The sequence below is a fragment of the Hesperophylax consimilis genome, chromosome 16 (genome assembly GCF_061612785.1).
Source record: "Hesperophylax consimilis isolate HC1 chromosome 16, BYU_Hcon_1.0, whole genome shotgun sequence".
NCBI classification, from domain to species: Eukaryota; Metazoa; Arthropoda; class Insecta; order Trichoptera; family Limnephilidae; genus Hesperophylax; species Hesperophylax consimilis.
The window spans coordinates 34960167-34975985 of NC_142851.1; the positions used below are offsets into that span (position 1 = coordinate 34960167).

The 15819-nt window shown below is 40.5% G+C and overlaps 1 protein-coding gene across 7 annotated transcripts in view; it reads right to left on the bottom strand.

Moving 5' to 3' along the window:
• LOC149417127 (uncharacterized) overlaps nt 1-15819 on the bottom strand; it is a 95937-nt gene that overhangs the window by 53041 nt on the left and 27077 nt on the right. Inside the window, exon 6 of one of the 7 annotated variants that reach the window (XM_089641237.1) lies at nt 147-2540. The exons of 5 other annotated variants lie outside the window; for them this stretch is intronic. In XM_089641237.1, coding sequence (XP_089497363.1) covers nt 533-2540 — 2008 coding nt within the window. In that variant the 3' untranslated portion in view covers nt 147-532. Of the gene's footprint in view, nt 1-146; nt 2541-10529; nt 14223-15819 lie in introns of those variants that run through there. One more of the 7 variants, XM_089641231.1, reaches the window with a different exon arrangement.

Below are 15819 nucleotides of genomic sequence, written 5' to 3' on the forward strand. Positions count from 1 at the left end.
ATTTGGGGCGGCTGATCGTATTCGCCCAGGGTGCAAAATTTAGAAATACGTCTCTGCATAGAGGCTGACATTTAATAGTAGACAAAAAAAATTATGGCGTTACAATTGTTTGAAAGGTTTTTGAATGTCAAATGATTTGTAAACTGACGGCCGTTAAATTTTTTATTTTTTAATTTTTAAAAAGAAAGACAAACATTTCCGGGTTACGAATAACCTGACAATATTTGAAAATCTCCTACTACCATCGATTAAGATGTTTGGCTGGGCATATAACATCCGCTTAAGCCAATTATTTCTAAATATGGAGATATCAATGTTCATCAGGGTGCATCTCTAGGACTAGGACTCTTATTGAGTTGATAGTAAATTATTGTTAAATTACTCAGGGAAGGAATGGAAGGTTTCAAGTTGTAATACTTAAAGGTAAACTAATGTGCCCGATGCAAAGACGCATATACCTTATCAATGTGCAAATCATAGGGCAGTAAGTCAGCAAGGAAACACTAGTCATCTCGGTCTAGTGTGAACTTTCTTACTTAGAATCATTTGGAAGAGTTTCATATTCTACATAATATCCTAAATCTTCATCAACTTCGTCCTGACCACAAACAGGAAAGTTCTTTTTCTTCCCCTTCTTGGGCCGAGCGACGGTTATTTTCCCCGAGTGGCGTTCTTCGTGGCGCCTGCAGTCAGTCAACTGACGAAAGCGCTGGCCGCACACGCTGCAACAGTAGGGACGCTCTCCCGTGTGAATGCGTTCATGACATAATCTAACATCATTCCGAATGAATGTGTTTGGACAGTAACGGCAGGCAAATCTACGCACCAACTTTCCGTGTTTATTTTGCAAGTGCTTCGTCAGCATAATCTTCGACTTGAACACTTTACCACAAGCGTCACATTCAAAACTGTTGGAACTTTTAGTAGTACATAATGCCAAATGTTTTTTTAAATGAGACGGGAAGGGAAATTTCTTAGGGCAATTTGGACACAGAATAAAGAGGTGTTTCTCGTGAACCATTCGTCGGTGCAGGTTTAAGTGTTTATAGCTCTTCTGTATCTTCCCGCAGGCGGGACATGGAACCGAGGCATTCTTGAAGTTCTTATGAAGAACATTTGTATGATATCGATACACACTCTCCGATAGCAGCTTCCCACATGTCAGACATAGTTTCTTGCGGTGAGAAGTATTGATGTGTCGCCTTAGATCATTTACTACTTTCCCACATTGAACACACAGTCCTTTGATCTTCTTTGGTTTTTGTTTTTTTTTTTTTTGGTGAACTCTCAATTTTTTTATACCAGTGAACATTTCGTCGCAAGTGTCACATTTCACAGATTCTTCAGTCAGATGCCAGGTCAAGTGCTCCTTTTGCTCTTCTTTAGAACGCATAATGGTGACAGTGCAGAACTGACATATTTCAGGGTGACTTTCTTCTCTGTGACGGGATCCGTCTTTCGCCAAACAAAAAGTAAAATCACAATATTCACATTTTAAAAAAGGAACATGTTTGTCGTACAAGTGATGTCCTATTTGTTTTAAACTTGCATGTTTAGAAGGACAATACGTACAGAAATGAACTCGAGGGTTTTTCAACAAGGAATACAATGAATAACAATAATGGTAATGCCTTTTAAGGGATATTACGTTTTGGAATTTGACTTCACAAACTCGACAACACTTGCCTGTTTTGAATTCTTTTAAAGAAATGAATTTAAACAACCCATCTATTTTACTTTCATATTGAAGTAGAGCATTAGAAGTAGGGGAAGCATTCTTTTGAATTTGAGATAGATCCATCCTCCTTATTTTTTTGGAAATCCTCCTGGGCTTTTCTCGCCTTGGAACACGTGCCGACAAGTAGAGATTGTCCGTATGGATAGGTTCGGGAATACTCCTTGCAACAGAAGTGTCACTGTCCGAGGAAATAATCTCCACGTGTGTATTATTTATAAGCAAGGATGGGGAATATGACCACTTGCAATAGTTGCACATTATTTTCTTAAATTTGGGAAAATAGGCATAAATACTTTCTAAACTATCCAAATACTCTTGGGAACAAGATTCACAAGTAAATTCATGTTTGCTTTGAAGACTTTGACTTTCTTCGCAGTGCTTAGTTAAAAAGTGGATTTTTAATGTTCCCGCGCTGGCAAACTGTTTATCACACTCCACACAGTTATATATTACACACGCTTTATAATGCGTTAGAAGAACCTCTTCAGAGGCAAACAGCGTCTTACACTTTAGACACCTGAATTGTGGTTGTGATAATTCAACACCAGCGGAATCGGTGGATGTAGAGTGTGACTGATTAATAACTCGTTTGCATTGCTTCAAATGCTCTGCGTATGACTTAGGTTTACAGAATATTGTATAGCAAGTGAAACACGCGTGGAAACGTTTAGTATTTCTAAGAGATAAAAGTTTTGTGGAAATGTACGAAGAGATTTGATTTTCTGATCCATTTTCATCTATTAAAGTGAATTTCTGTTCATTTTTCATTTTCTCATCCGGTCCACCTACCGACTGCTGGAATCTGAAATTCCAAGAAAATTTTTAATGAAATATCCATACATAGCTTGTGATGGAAGATTAGAATAGATTGTACATGGTTTTCTGTTGGTGTTTATCCCACCGAATCACTTTTTGAAAAGCATGTTTCTTGCATATTAATTGAATTAAAATATGCACCAAATAACCGCACATTGCATTGGTGCTTTTTACAGTGTGGTGTGTGAAAACAAACAACCTCCAACAACAACACGGGTAAATTCCTGGTACCGTATAATGACAATACAGTCAGTAAGTGATGGCTCTACAATTGTTTTAAATGTCAACACCGAGATGGGTCATAGAAAAGTGAATGGTATAACAGGATTTATTTCTTAAAATTAATTTATAAGTGAGTTCTGAAACAAATACTTTAGTAGCAGTTATACGTGGATCCAGAAACTAGTGCTAAGGAGAAACTGGCGAATCTACATCACAGAGCAGAGCAGTGATGATCAACCTTTGAGCCGGAGGGGGTAGGGTACATACAGCCTGACATGTTTATCTTTGCAGTCGCTGGTGTCACAAACCATTTGTATTTTAAAAAATGCTAATTTTTTAATAAAAAGATAGAAATAAAATACATAATACTTGCAATTTTGAGCAGCTACATACCACCCGGAAATCTGAAGGATTGCTTTTATATAAGAAATACCAAAACTCTCTAATGTCACATATATTCATAGAAAAAACAGAGTGGATCGACACCACTGGACACAAGAGCTGGACAAACACCAGCGAAGTTGGTGGAGGTTGACTGATTAACAACTCGTTTGCATTGCTTCAAATGCTCTGCGTGTGACTAGGTTTTACAAAACAGAGTGGATCGACACCACTGGACACAAGAGCTGGACAAACACCAGCCAAGTTGGTGGAGGTTGACTGATTAACAACTCGTTTGCATTGCTTCAAATGCTCTGCGTGTGACTAGGTTTTACAAAACAGAGTGGATCGACACCACTGGACACAAGAGCTGGACAAACACCAGCCAAGTTGGTGGAGGTTGACTGATTAACAACTCGTTTGCATTGCTTCAAATGCTCTGCGTGTGACTAGGTTTTACAAAACAGAGTGGATCGACACCACTGGACACAAGAGCTGGACAAACACCAGCCAAGTTGGTGGAGGTTGACTGATTAACAACTCGTTTGCATTGCTTCAAATGCTCTGCGTGTGACTAGGTTTTACAAAACAGAGTGGATCGACACCACTGGACACAAGAGCTGGACAAACACCAGCCAAGTTGGTGGAGGTTGACTGATTAACAACTCGTTTGCATTGCTTCAAATGCTCTGCGTGTGACTAGGTTTTACAAAACAGAGTGGATCGACACCACTGGACACAAGAGCTGGACAAACACCAGCCAAGTTGGTGGAGGTTGACTGATTAACAACTCGTTTGCATTGCTTCAAATGCTCTGCGTGTGACTAGGTTTTACAAAACAGAGTGGATCGACACCACTGGACACAAGAACTGGACAAACACCAGCGAAGTTGGTGGAGGTTGACTGATTAACAACTCGTTTGCATTGCTTCAAATGCTCTGCGTGTGACTAGGTTTTATGGAGGGGTTTGGATTTTCTGATCCATTTTTGTCTATTAACACATTTCGGCCGGTTATTTTTTGGGCTGGCGCTACACAGTTTCTAGGCGAAAATAAAGGTCCTGCGCGTATTTCTTTAATTTGTTTTAAATTCCTATATCCTATGTAAGAATTAAAATTTCTACATAGTAACTCAGCATACCCAAGCTATAAAAGTACTAAACGAAAATCGAATATTATTTGAAATGCAACTCAATTAATCTTGTAATATGTTTATTACAATCCGCCTATCGGTATTTGCCTACACCTGACATCTCTCGCTTGCTTGCACATAGGAGTTGAGTGGGGCGGAACAGAGATAGGTCGTTTCGAATCGGGTTTCACGGTCATAAAAAACCCTCATTCGAGGAATACAATTATTACAATAACAAATAATATTCTATCCTTTTGTTAAAATACTGATGAAAACGAAAGGCACGAAGATAAATATAAAAAGAAGACTTGCATTACGATTCGATAATTATGTACATATAGTTGGGACGGTTCCATGATATTTTATCAAAATGAAAATTCAACACAGCTTTAAAAAGTGATATAGTCATTAAAAGTGATGAAACAAAAACTAGATTTAATAGTACCTATGTAATCTAGTTTTTGTTTTTGTTAATCACTTTTCATGACTTTATATCACTTTTTGTAGGTGTGTTAAATTGTCATTTTGATAAGATACCCGGTCACCTTTACAAAGAGATTGATATATAATATTCATATAAAAACATTGAATAATTACATCTTTTCTGCCATTGAAATGAGGCCAGCGCAATAGGTAGAACTATCCTTCCAGGCTTTAAGCATCAATCGACCGAACGGGTAGAACTACCTTTCCCGGCCGAAGTGTGTTAGATGAATTTCTGTTATTTTTTTTTCATCCAGTCCAGCTACCCACTACTGGAATAGCAAATTCCAAGATAATATTTCATGAAATATTCAATGATTATGACAAAAGCTTAGAATAGATTACACCTGGTTTTCTCATGGAGTTTTTACCACCGAGTGCTGACTTTCTGAAATCTTTTGTATTGAACTCGTACGAGACCTCCGCCCCTTGAAAAACATGTTTCATTGAATGTACCTACATTTAAGTTTGTCCGTGTGTGAAATGATGGTACATTCGCATTGCATTGGTGGTTTTTAAAGGAAACGGTTTGGCTATATGAAAACAACCAAAAATCAAATAAAATTTATTGGTTTAAGTGGAAATCTTAATAAAAGGGTGTTTTTTCTGTATTTATCAGGATTTTTATTAAGTATTTTTGGCAAAACAACAAAATAATATTTAAAAAAAAAATAATAATCATTTATCATAGTTGGAACTGACTACATTCACCAATTAAACATACTACATATATACACACACACAGGTGAATTCCTGGTAGTGCTTAATGCCATATATTATAATATTACATATCACCTACTCAAACATTAAATTCACCTAAAAATAAGTGCAACCTCCAACATCCAAGTGATGAATTGAAAGAAGTTGTCAGAAGTTATTACTAAACTATTGAGTAATGGTTGGTCTTATGGGTTGGTTACGGTGAACGCCGTGTTGTCTGTCTATAACATAGCGATACGCAATACTAGTGTATTCATAGATATTTGGTGTGTTCAGAAAAGCCAGAAGTTACTACTAAACTACTTGAGTAAAGGTTAGTCCGGTGGGTTGGGTACGGTGAACGCCGAGTTGTGAACCAACCGTTGGGACAGTCTGTCACTGTCCATAAAATAGCCATATGCAATAGTAGTGTATTCATAGACAAGTCAGGAAAACTATTACTAAAGGTGAAAAGGGGAGTAGCCAACAACTTGGTGATGACTATGTAGATAAATACACTTAAGAAGTTTTCATGCTCCTGATTTTGAATATTGGCCCAATTTCTCCAAAACCTCCGATCACAAGGCCGGGACACTCATTCAAGGCAGCCTCCTGACTAATATGGGATTTTAGAGTTTCCCATACAAGTTAGGAGGCTGGTTTGATTCAGTGTCCCGGCCTTGCGATCTAGAAAGTTTCACTGTATACATCTGTATTAGCGAGAATTATGGAGATTGCACAGTAAAAACAAAAAGCCGCTGATCTTGTAACGCATACAGCGTTGTTTTTATTACATACATATACAATTGTATTGTTGGGAAGACCGTGACAGCTAGGAAAATGTAAATAGATAAATATAAAACTAGTTCTGTGAACAGTGTATAGAACTCGCGGCCAGAAAACTATGTTTCTAATTTATCTTATCTAATAAATCAAAACCTAAATTTCTTCTGAAATCATGAAGATTTTTAAGTAGGTACTAAAATACCTACCTATATTATTATAACCCATATATTTTAATAACACTTTTATATTTAATATAAGGAATTATACAATTTGTCCAAAGAAACAGGTCACTATCTCAATTACAGTTCAAATAAACTCAACGGTTTCACAATTGAAAAAATAATCTTTAGTGAATCATTAAAGCACCGTCACATCTTGAAACAGAAAGTACAAAAAAAATCTTTAGTGAACCATTAAGAAAGTACAAAAAATTTATAAACAGACGAAATACAAAATGGTCATATAAGACTAATCGACAAACTATAGAACAGAATGCAGACTTTTAAAATATTAATAAATGTTGAAAGATTGGGAGCACAAATCTGTAATTCTTTACAACAAAATCGATGAGAAAGAATCTATTGAAGGAGATTAACCTTTAAGTACCGACGTGTAATCCGACAGACCGTTGGACAGACACCTCGACCGTTGAGGATTCCATGTCACCTACGTTAGCATAGTTGCATTACCCCTCCAGTAGCGTTCCTGGAGAGTGGTAGTGTTGGCGCGCCCGATGAGTGGTGTCAGACCACGAGCCAAATAATAATTGTAGTGGTCCTGTCACTCTAAAATGATCCTCAACACGTCCCCAGGATAGCCAGCATGTACACCTGCCGCGAGAATTGCGCTCATCGATAAAAATAATTCTTGGACCAGATGCACGGGAAAATCTAAGGGAAGTTATTAAAGTGGGGGGTAATCAACCGAGAAAGCTGTGTCATATCTGTCCCTCAAGACACTGCTACACATGTGACATTAGTACGAAACATGTGTGCCTTCAATGAAGCAAGACTGTTTGCAAACACTGTTTGTAACTGCCTGAAAATACCTTTGTGATGTTTTGAAAACGGCTGTTTATTCCTGTTTTTTAATTATGATAGTTTGAAATGTTATTTAGCTATAAGAAAGAAATGCTCTTGTAAAAGTTTTATGGAGTTTAATTAGAATTTCTAAGGACGGGTTGTTTCACAGAATTTGTAAACAATTCATCAATTTTCAAGTTCTGTGAAGGTTCTATTCAAGTTCTGTTATTATTTCAGTATTGTGAAGCCCCTGGCCAATAATGATATAATAATAGAACTTGAATAGAACCTTCACAGAACTTGAAAATCAACTTTGAAATTTGATGAATTGTTCAAATTCCAGTCGAGTTTACATTTATATTAGGATTGTAGAAGGCGCTTTTGTACGTGGTTGATCAATTCATGTCCCTCTTTTACGATTTTAAAACAGTGATCACTCCTCACAATCTTTCAGAATGGCTGGCTCTTGTCCTTACCTTGTCATACCGTTTAGAAGTCGGTACATAAGATTCTGAAACAATGGAATATTGGTTGTGCTTTTCAATGGGTTTTTCTACAAAAGATCTGAAAACTTTATGATTGTCGATTGGTTTTGGCTTTTCATGACATACTACAGGTCCGAGAGCTTCGTTGTGCTGTAATACATGATATTCCAGATCCACTCCCGCAGGCAATATGTCACCACAGATGAAACACATAATGGAATCAATCGGCTGCTCCGTGTCAAGTTTCAAGTCAAGGTGAGCGATACAGACATGACTATACAAAGTCCTTTCACAATTGAACTGCAGAGAGCAGTGTACACACTGGATCTCGTCGTGATACTTTAAATGCGCAGATATTTGGCTGAAGTTGAATCGCACTCTGTTCCCCTGCTTGATCGTAGAATAGCAATCCCAGCAACGCAGGTTTTTAGGAAAGTAAAATAACTTAGAAATACGGTGATGTTTGTTATAATGGTGGCGTATGCGTTTTAATGATTCGTATTGGATTTCATTTTGCATGGGACAGATGAGGCATGTCGGTTTAAATTTAAACGAATTTTGGTAAAGTTTAAATAGGTCTTGAATCTTTTGTTCATATTTATCCAGGGCATTTTGAAATGGTTCCGATTCTTCACTACGAGACGCTTTGTGCGTTAGTGGTAGATCAGTTGTGGTTGTGATCAGTGACGGTGGTTGTGGCGTGTAGCCGCCCTCACCTGGCTCAGCCGCTCGCAGGCCAAAGAGCGCGCCCTTCGAGGCGTCCATGGGGTGCACCACCATCCTGGCTTCCATATGGGAGACGCAATCTCCGCAGATAATTCTGTTGAATATATAATAGTTGGAATAGATGACGGGCATATCGGTTTCGAAGCTGCACTCGCATTGCTCACACTCCAAGCTGAATAACAGGTTTTTTTGGATTTCCTCGTTCAAATGTTGCGCAATCTGGTGAACTTTGAAAGTGCTAGTTGATTTAAAACTTTTATTACACTGTGTGCACCCAAAGCTATCGGCCACACTTTTCCTGGATTCCTCGTCCGCCAAGATAAAGTGTTGGCATAGAGGACAAACATTATTGTTTTGAGTGCAGCCCGAAGAAGGGAAGTGGTCCTTGAATAGTTTATAGGAGGCAAAATGGTGGGTGCAGTTGAAGCACTGGAAGCTCTGGCTCTCGGCCCGCTGGCACTCCATAGCGTGCTTGATGAAGCACAGGCGGTCGGTGGAGTCTCGCAACAGTAACAGTGTCTTGCACTGGGGGCAGCCGTGGTAATGCAGCAACGAGACCGGCTGCTCCGCGCCACCACTATTCCCTCGCTTCCGCTTTCTCCTGCTTTCTACTCGCTTCTTAACTTGCCACCTGGAATATCCACAAATAATGCTTTATATGGCCGGCCCTTATTATTCCCTAACACATCAAATCATTTAGTGCCTTATGTTTTCATGCCTAATTTAAATGTACTATTTATTTTTGGGGTATTATACCATGTTGTCCTACCTCCTTTTTAGCCAAAGTTTCTAACAGCGTTAGTGTCCATGGCCAGTAATACCCTTTTTTCTGTAAATTTATTTTCAAATGACACGGTAGAGTGTGAAACGTCTCAAGATTAGCTGTCATTCTCCGTGGCACGTAACTGTGGCTGCGTCGACAATGTAAAGATTGTATAAATAATGGATTATCTATATTTTGTACTTAAGTTGATAATATTGAGTACTGAGAAGCGTTTGGAGTCCTCCTCCTTGACAACCTTGCCGATGTCCATTCGGCTTGGCTGAGGAGGACATAACACTAAACAATACTGTTTATTAAAAATCAGTTAGGCTTAAAAGGTGACTATTATTGCCCTCTATGTTGTAAATTTGAATATATTAGGTTTGGAGCTTGACTGAACCCTGCCGTCTTACCTGTTTCTCTAATACTAGTACTACTAATACTACAGTAGAACCCGAAAAAATGCATAATTCGAAATTTTCACCAGTAATTTTTTTCAAAATGGTTTTTTAATTCAAATTTTATTAAGTCTTAGTTCGAACTTTTATTTGTCACACATGAAAATTTGTTCATGTGTGTAACTTCAAAGAATTCGATTTTTGCAAAAATAAATCATAAAATTTCATAAATCTTAAACTGAAAGACGGCCGTGGCGGTGGTTATACATCGTCCTAATAAGCATTATTATTTTGTAAATCTGAATCCATGTACAATAGTGTCATATTTTTTTTGAATATCCGAATTTGCAGAGAAAATTCGAAAATTTACACCAAATATCTGAATTTAAAGGGTCGGCCGAGACGGAAATCGAATAGATTTAAGAGTAAATATATCATATTTTCACGAATTTTTTTCAAATACCTACGAAATTGGATGTACACGAGAATAATTGGTATTATTACGAATTTACTCCAAAGATACTACCCGAATTTGAAGGGGCGACCGGGGTGTCAATTCTAAATTAGACTTTTGATGTCCTGTGGATTTGGAATTAACGAGGTTCTACTGTATATGATAAGAGAGTTAAGGTAAGGCAGATAAGGTAGGATACAACTTCAGGGCTTGCCTGTTAACACAAGATTCTGTCGGTGTTTGTTTGTCATTTTATTATAAATACAACGAGCTTCCTTAACATCTATTTTGTACGCGGGGCAAAGCAGTTCTTCAGAACTAGCAGGTTGGCCGAGCCTTCCTCTATCTGGGTAGAGATTTAAAAAAGTGCAAAGTCATCATGTAAATTATTCTATTGTAAATAAACCAATACGAATATTTTTAAACCAGAGTGTGTTTTTCTTTAATTTAATGACCTGCAATATCAACACTATTGAACACGAGTCTTTAATCGGTACCTGCTTTTGTAACACATACATTATAAAGGAAAGTTATATAGACAGCTAGGAGGCTAATGTCTCTAATGCTCCCATGGCAGTAGAAATCTTTCTCTCTTTAACACTGACGAGTTATAGTACGTATTATAAACCGGTAACATCGGTAGACATAAATGAATGCTACTAGTGCCATTTACGTTTAGCACAGCTAGCACAACTAATATAACCCGGTAAGATTGGTAGCCCTGAATTAAAGCTATTAGTGCCATCTATGTTTAGCACAGCCTAATAATTAATCCCAATGCCTTATTTTTAAAAAGGAGTATATTTTATTGTTGCCGAGGTTCGATAGTACACCAGATTTAATAAGTTAAATCCTGGCAACACAATTGAGGGACGGATGAAAAACCGTAGAATTATAAACAAAGATAAATTTGAAAACGAAAGGTTAAAAAGTAATATTTCTGTGGTTTGGTATCACTCGTGTTGTATTGTTTCACGGCATTCTGATAGATAATATTTATTTACTACTTTCTTTGCTGTCATTCACCAAAACATAATGAGAAATTTCTTTATAGTCTAAATGATGTAACGTGTATGTTGATTCAAACTGTTTGTCAGCAAATAATATTATGTATTTAGTAAATTCATCATTGTAAGATGTTCAGTGAGACGTATATTTTGTAATACCATTCTAATAAGGAGAAGAAGCACAAACCGATTTTGACTGCTTATTTTAAGCAGCCAGCAAAGAATAATAAACTGAATTGTTATCAATTATTAAATTTATTTCGTAAAGATTGACACACTAATAAAGATACAATAATTAAATAGACACCAACATGTTGGTCGACTGCACTAAAGATTTATATTGGCTACAATGCAATATTTATTTAAGGGACTAATTGTACAAGCATACGCTAACAAACCAACAATAGTAATATTAAAACCCAAAGGAGCATGAGCATATATGAGTAGCAGTGATAAAACAGTTGGAAGAACTAAAAATATAAAAAGGCTCACTGACCGTACATACATGTCATGTTTGTATATCTACAGAATGAATGTAATATAAGTAACGGGGGAGAGTTTAATTCTGCACTATGTAGCTGAGGAAAGCGGCGGCCTGATTGTCCTCGCCGGGCACCTGCAGCAGAAGTCCACCCTCCTGCTCCACCACCTCCTCGATGACCACCTCGGGCAGCGGGCGCGGGCGCATGCGGTGCGGCTTGTTATAGCGGAAACCCGGCATGCTGTGCTTGGCCTCATGGCGCTTACAGTCCGTGCGCTGCCGGAAGCGACGCTGGCACACGCCGCAGCTGTACGGCCGCTCGTCCGTGTGCGTGCGCTCATGCACAATCTGAGCGTCCTTGCGCTTGAACTTGGCCGGGCAATACGAGCAGGGGAAGTTGCGCTCGCCCACGTGCACCCACTTGATATGGCTGTTGAGAGAGCCGAGCGTGGTGAAGGTGCGGTGGCAGAAGCCACAGCTCAGGTCCGGCTTGGGCTCCGTGTGGCTGGTCATGTGGCTCTGCAGCTGGCGGATGAAGGGGAACTCCAGGTTGCACAGATCGCACTTGACGTGCAGGTGCTTCTCATGCGCGATGCGGCGGTGCGTGGCCACGGCGCGGCTGGACTTGAGTGTCTTTGGACACAGCGGGCACAGGAAACCTTCCTCCGCATCCAGCTTGATAGGGCGCGGGGTGCGCTTGTGATACGTCAGGCGATGCACAGAGTAAGCCTCGGGAGTATCGAAGTTAACGTTGCACATTTTGCAGGAAGTAGTATTGTCGGAGTGGTAGTTCCGTTTGTGCATTCTCAGGTTGCGTATCTGTTTGAAGGCGGCGGGGCACTGATCACACTCGTGTGGACGCCCGTCGATGTGGGTGTCCATGTGTTGCCGCAACAGTTCCTTGGCGAAGAAGGACCGAGTGCAGATGTGGCAGCGGAAAAGGTTGCCCTGGCTGTGCATGCGCTCGTGGTGGCGGTTGAAGCGCCTCACTTTTACCAGCAGCCCGCAGTCACCGCACAGAATGGTCTCCTCATTTCCTCCTCTGTGGACGTAGCGTAAGTGCGCTTGAAGACTGGACCTGGACGACAGCCCCTTGCCACATTCAGGGCAGATTATTTCCTTGTCCCCTTGGGTTTGGCGAACTTTATGATAGTTCATGTGTATTTTGAACTTCTTCTTGCCTTTGATTTTTTTATTACAATCTTTGCACTCAATAATTTCATGGAACCAGTGCCAGGAGCAATGCTGCTTCAACTCATTGTGGGAAGCGAACTTCAAGGCACAGTCCAAGCAGGAGAAGGCGGGCTGGTCGGGATGGTGACTCAGTATGTGAATCTTCTTATCTCTCTTGGTAGTAAAGAGCTGGTCGCAATGTTCGCACTTAATGTTGGATTCGTGGCGAGAGTACAGGTGCTTGTTCAGGTCGCACAAAGAGTTGCGGTCCACCCGGCAGTGCTGACAGTGGAACTGTTTGTCCAGGCCGAACAACAAATGCACCTTGTGAGAACGGAACGTATGCTTTCTGTAAGTAACAGACGACTTAAACACCTTTTCACAAACAGTACACGAATATTGTGTTTGATTTTCGAAATCCATGATGGACATAGACGTATCAAACAGTTCGTCTACCTTATTTTGGTATTTTTCTAAAGCAGTGGCCCAACTCTCTTTCTCCACCTGGGAATCTGTGGACAGTTCCTGAAGTTGGAGGTTGTGGGATTGGATCAAGTGGTTGTTCAATTCGTCGAAGGAATTGTAAACTCCTTTGCAATAGCAACACTGATACTGCATGGTAGTTTCCTCCTCATCTCCAAAGGAGCCGGTTTCAGGCAAAATAGCGTAAAAAGCATCTTCCTGCGATATGGTATCTCCCTCATTCTCCAACGGATCCTCGCTCTGCTGACTAGCTTCCAGTTTGATGGGGTAAACTTGGTTCTCCATCTCCACTTTGATATGCTTGGCGTTACTCACATTCACAGGCACTTGTTCCAACTCGTCTTCGAGCTCTACTTCGTCATCGGATTCCCCGAGGACGGTGTTCCTCTCACACAGATCGCAGATGATTTTACCTTTGGTCTTGGTGAACTTGTTTTTCATTTGGTCAATGGTATACAAGAACACTTTGAGACACACGTCGCATTCAAAGTTGTGGTAGTCGGACTTGTGAGCATAGCACTCGGCATCCGAGGTAAAATAGGCAAGGCAGAAGTGGCACTTGGCAGTGGCGTGCTTGCTGAGCTGGTGGGCGGCCAGCGTGTCTTGGCTCACAAAGCGCTTGGGGCAGGTCTGGCAGGCGAACACGGCGCAGTCTGCGATGTGGCTGGCCAGCAGGCCCACGCTGGAGAACTTCACCTTGCACTTGGAGCATACCACCTCCGCGCACTTGGCGACGTGCACCTCCAGCTGCTTGCCACTGATAAAGCTCTTGGAGCACAGGTGGCAGGTGACCACGCTCTCTTTCTTCCTGAACAGTTGGCGGAGCTCAGCTCCGGAAAGGGCGCAATGGTTTCGAAGGTTAGCGAAGCACTTCTTTTTGACCCTTTTTACACCCACCTCTAAATCAAGCACTTTGTCCTGTTTGCGGTCAGTGTCCTGCTTCCTCTTGGCTTTACTTCCACATTCTTGGTATCTGCAAAGTGGGCAACACATTGATGTTGAATATCTCATAGTGATTGTTTTACATTCAAGTTCATTTATTTAACCAATAGATTGCTGGCATTATGGAAGTGGAAGATTCATTTCATGTTGAGGTTGTTATAACCTAATATTTATAGAAGTTAACAAAAAATAACGTTTTCAACAAACGCCATTCAATTTTTTATTTATTATAAATACATCTTTGAACATTTTCAACAGCACGCATTGGATACAAACAGGTCTTTTAGCAGGCACATTTTCCTTACAATAGGTTGGGTTGTTAGTACGTGGACTCGCATTATCTCACTCTTCATACGAGAGGGAAATGGTTTGATTTATTTAAAATATTATGCAAATTCTCTTTAGAATACAGAAGATTTCAGTGACCAATATAAAAGCAACCTATTCCAGTTACAATAACTAAACAATGATTGCATTTGCAGACACTGTTTGAGTTCTACACTTTGCAAAATGGCTCATCCCTCACAAGTTAAGCCAAGTGTTGAAGATAAGTAGTTGAACGCAGCAACTGTATCAAGTCAATAAATAGTTTTGATCTAAATTGAAATGTCACTTATGTGATGAGAAGCTACTAAGTCAGACAGAAGGGGGTATTTGTCAAGGTTTAAATGAATAAAACATTTAATTGTTTGTGGAAAAATCATTTAATGAAAAAGTTAATTACAAGAATTGAGGTTGAAACATGGATGTTTCAGCACGAAATTTAAAATACATTTATAACCTAAGGCTACGTGACCAAATGCTTCTTTTGGGTATGGATCTTCAGATATCTAGCTTGTGAAAAGTTGGTTCCGCACTTGTCACACACATGCAGCTTGGCGTCCACGTGCAACTTGAGATGGCGCGTGAGATCGTACTTGACGGCAAAGCCCTTGTTGCACGTGGGGCAGAAGTATTTCTTATGTTTAGTGTGACTAGCGATATGGCGCAACAACTTCTGTTTCCAGCGGAATGAGCGGCTACAGGTGGTGCATGTGAACTTTTTGCTTTCGCAGTGAATGTTTTTGTAGTGTATGTAGACACTTGCTTTGGAACGGAACTGTTTGGAACACTGCGGACAGGAGTAGGGCTTGTCGCCCGTGTGGAGCGTGAGGTGCGCCGTGAGCGCACTCTTCACGGCAAAGTGGCGCCCGCACACGCCGCACGTGTGCTCCTTCACGCCCTCGTGGAAGTGCTTCTTGTGGTAGTAGTAGCTGGAGGGCAGGCGGAACTCTTTAGAGCAGATGGGGCACACGATGGCGCTTGGCTTGCTAACCGTGACCGTGACGGGTGTGGGCGGGTCTCGCGGGGCAGTGCCGGCGATGGGATTTGAGAACTCTAACACCTTTGGTATAACATTCCCTAGTGAATCACTCATTTCCTCTGTGTCCTTAATGGCTTCGAAGACTGAGTCGGGAATGGGGTCGAAGCGGTCTTTAGAATGGCTGGATATTGAGAAGGCGTCATCGTTGGGAGGAGGAGCTAATGAGGAGCTAACGGGTGCTGGGAGTTGTGTCAGACCAGCCTTGCGACTGGCCTCCGCCTCCGCGTACTGCTCGGCGTGCTTGGACATGTGAGGGATGAGCTCC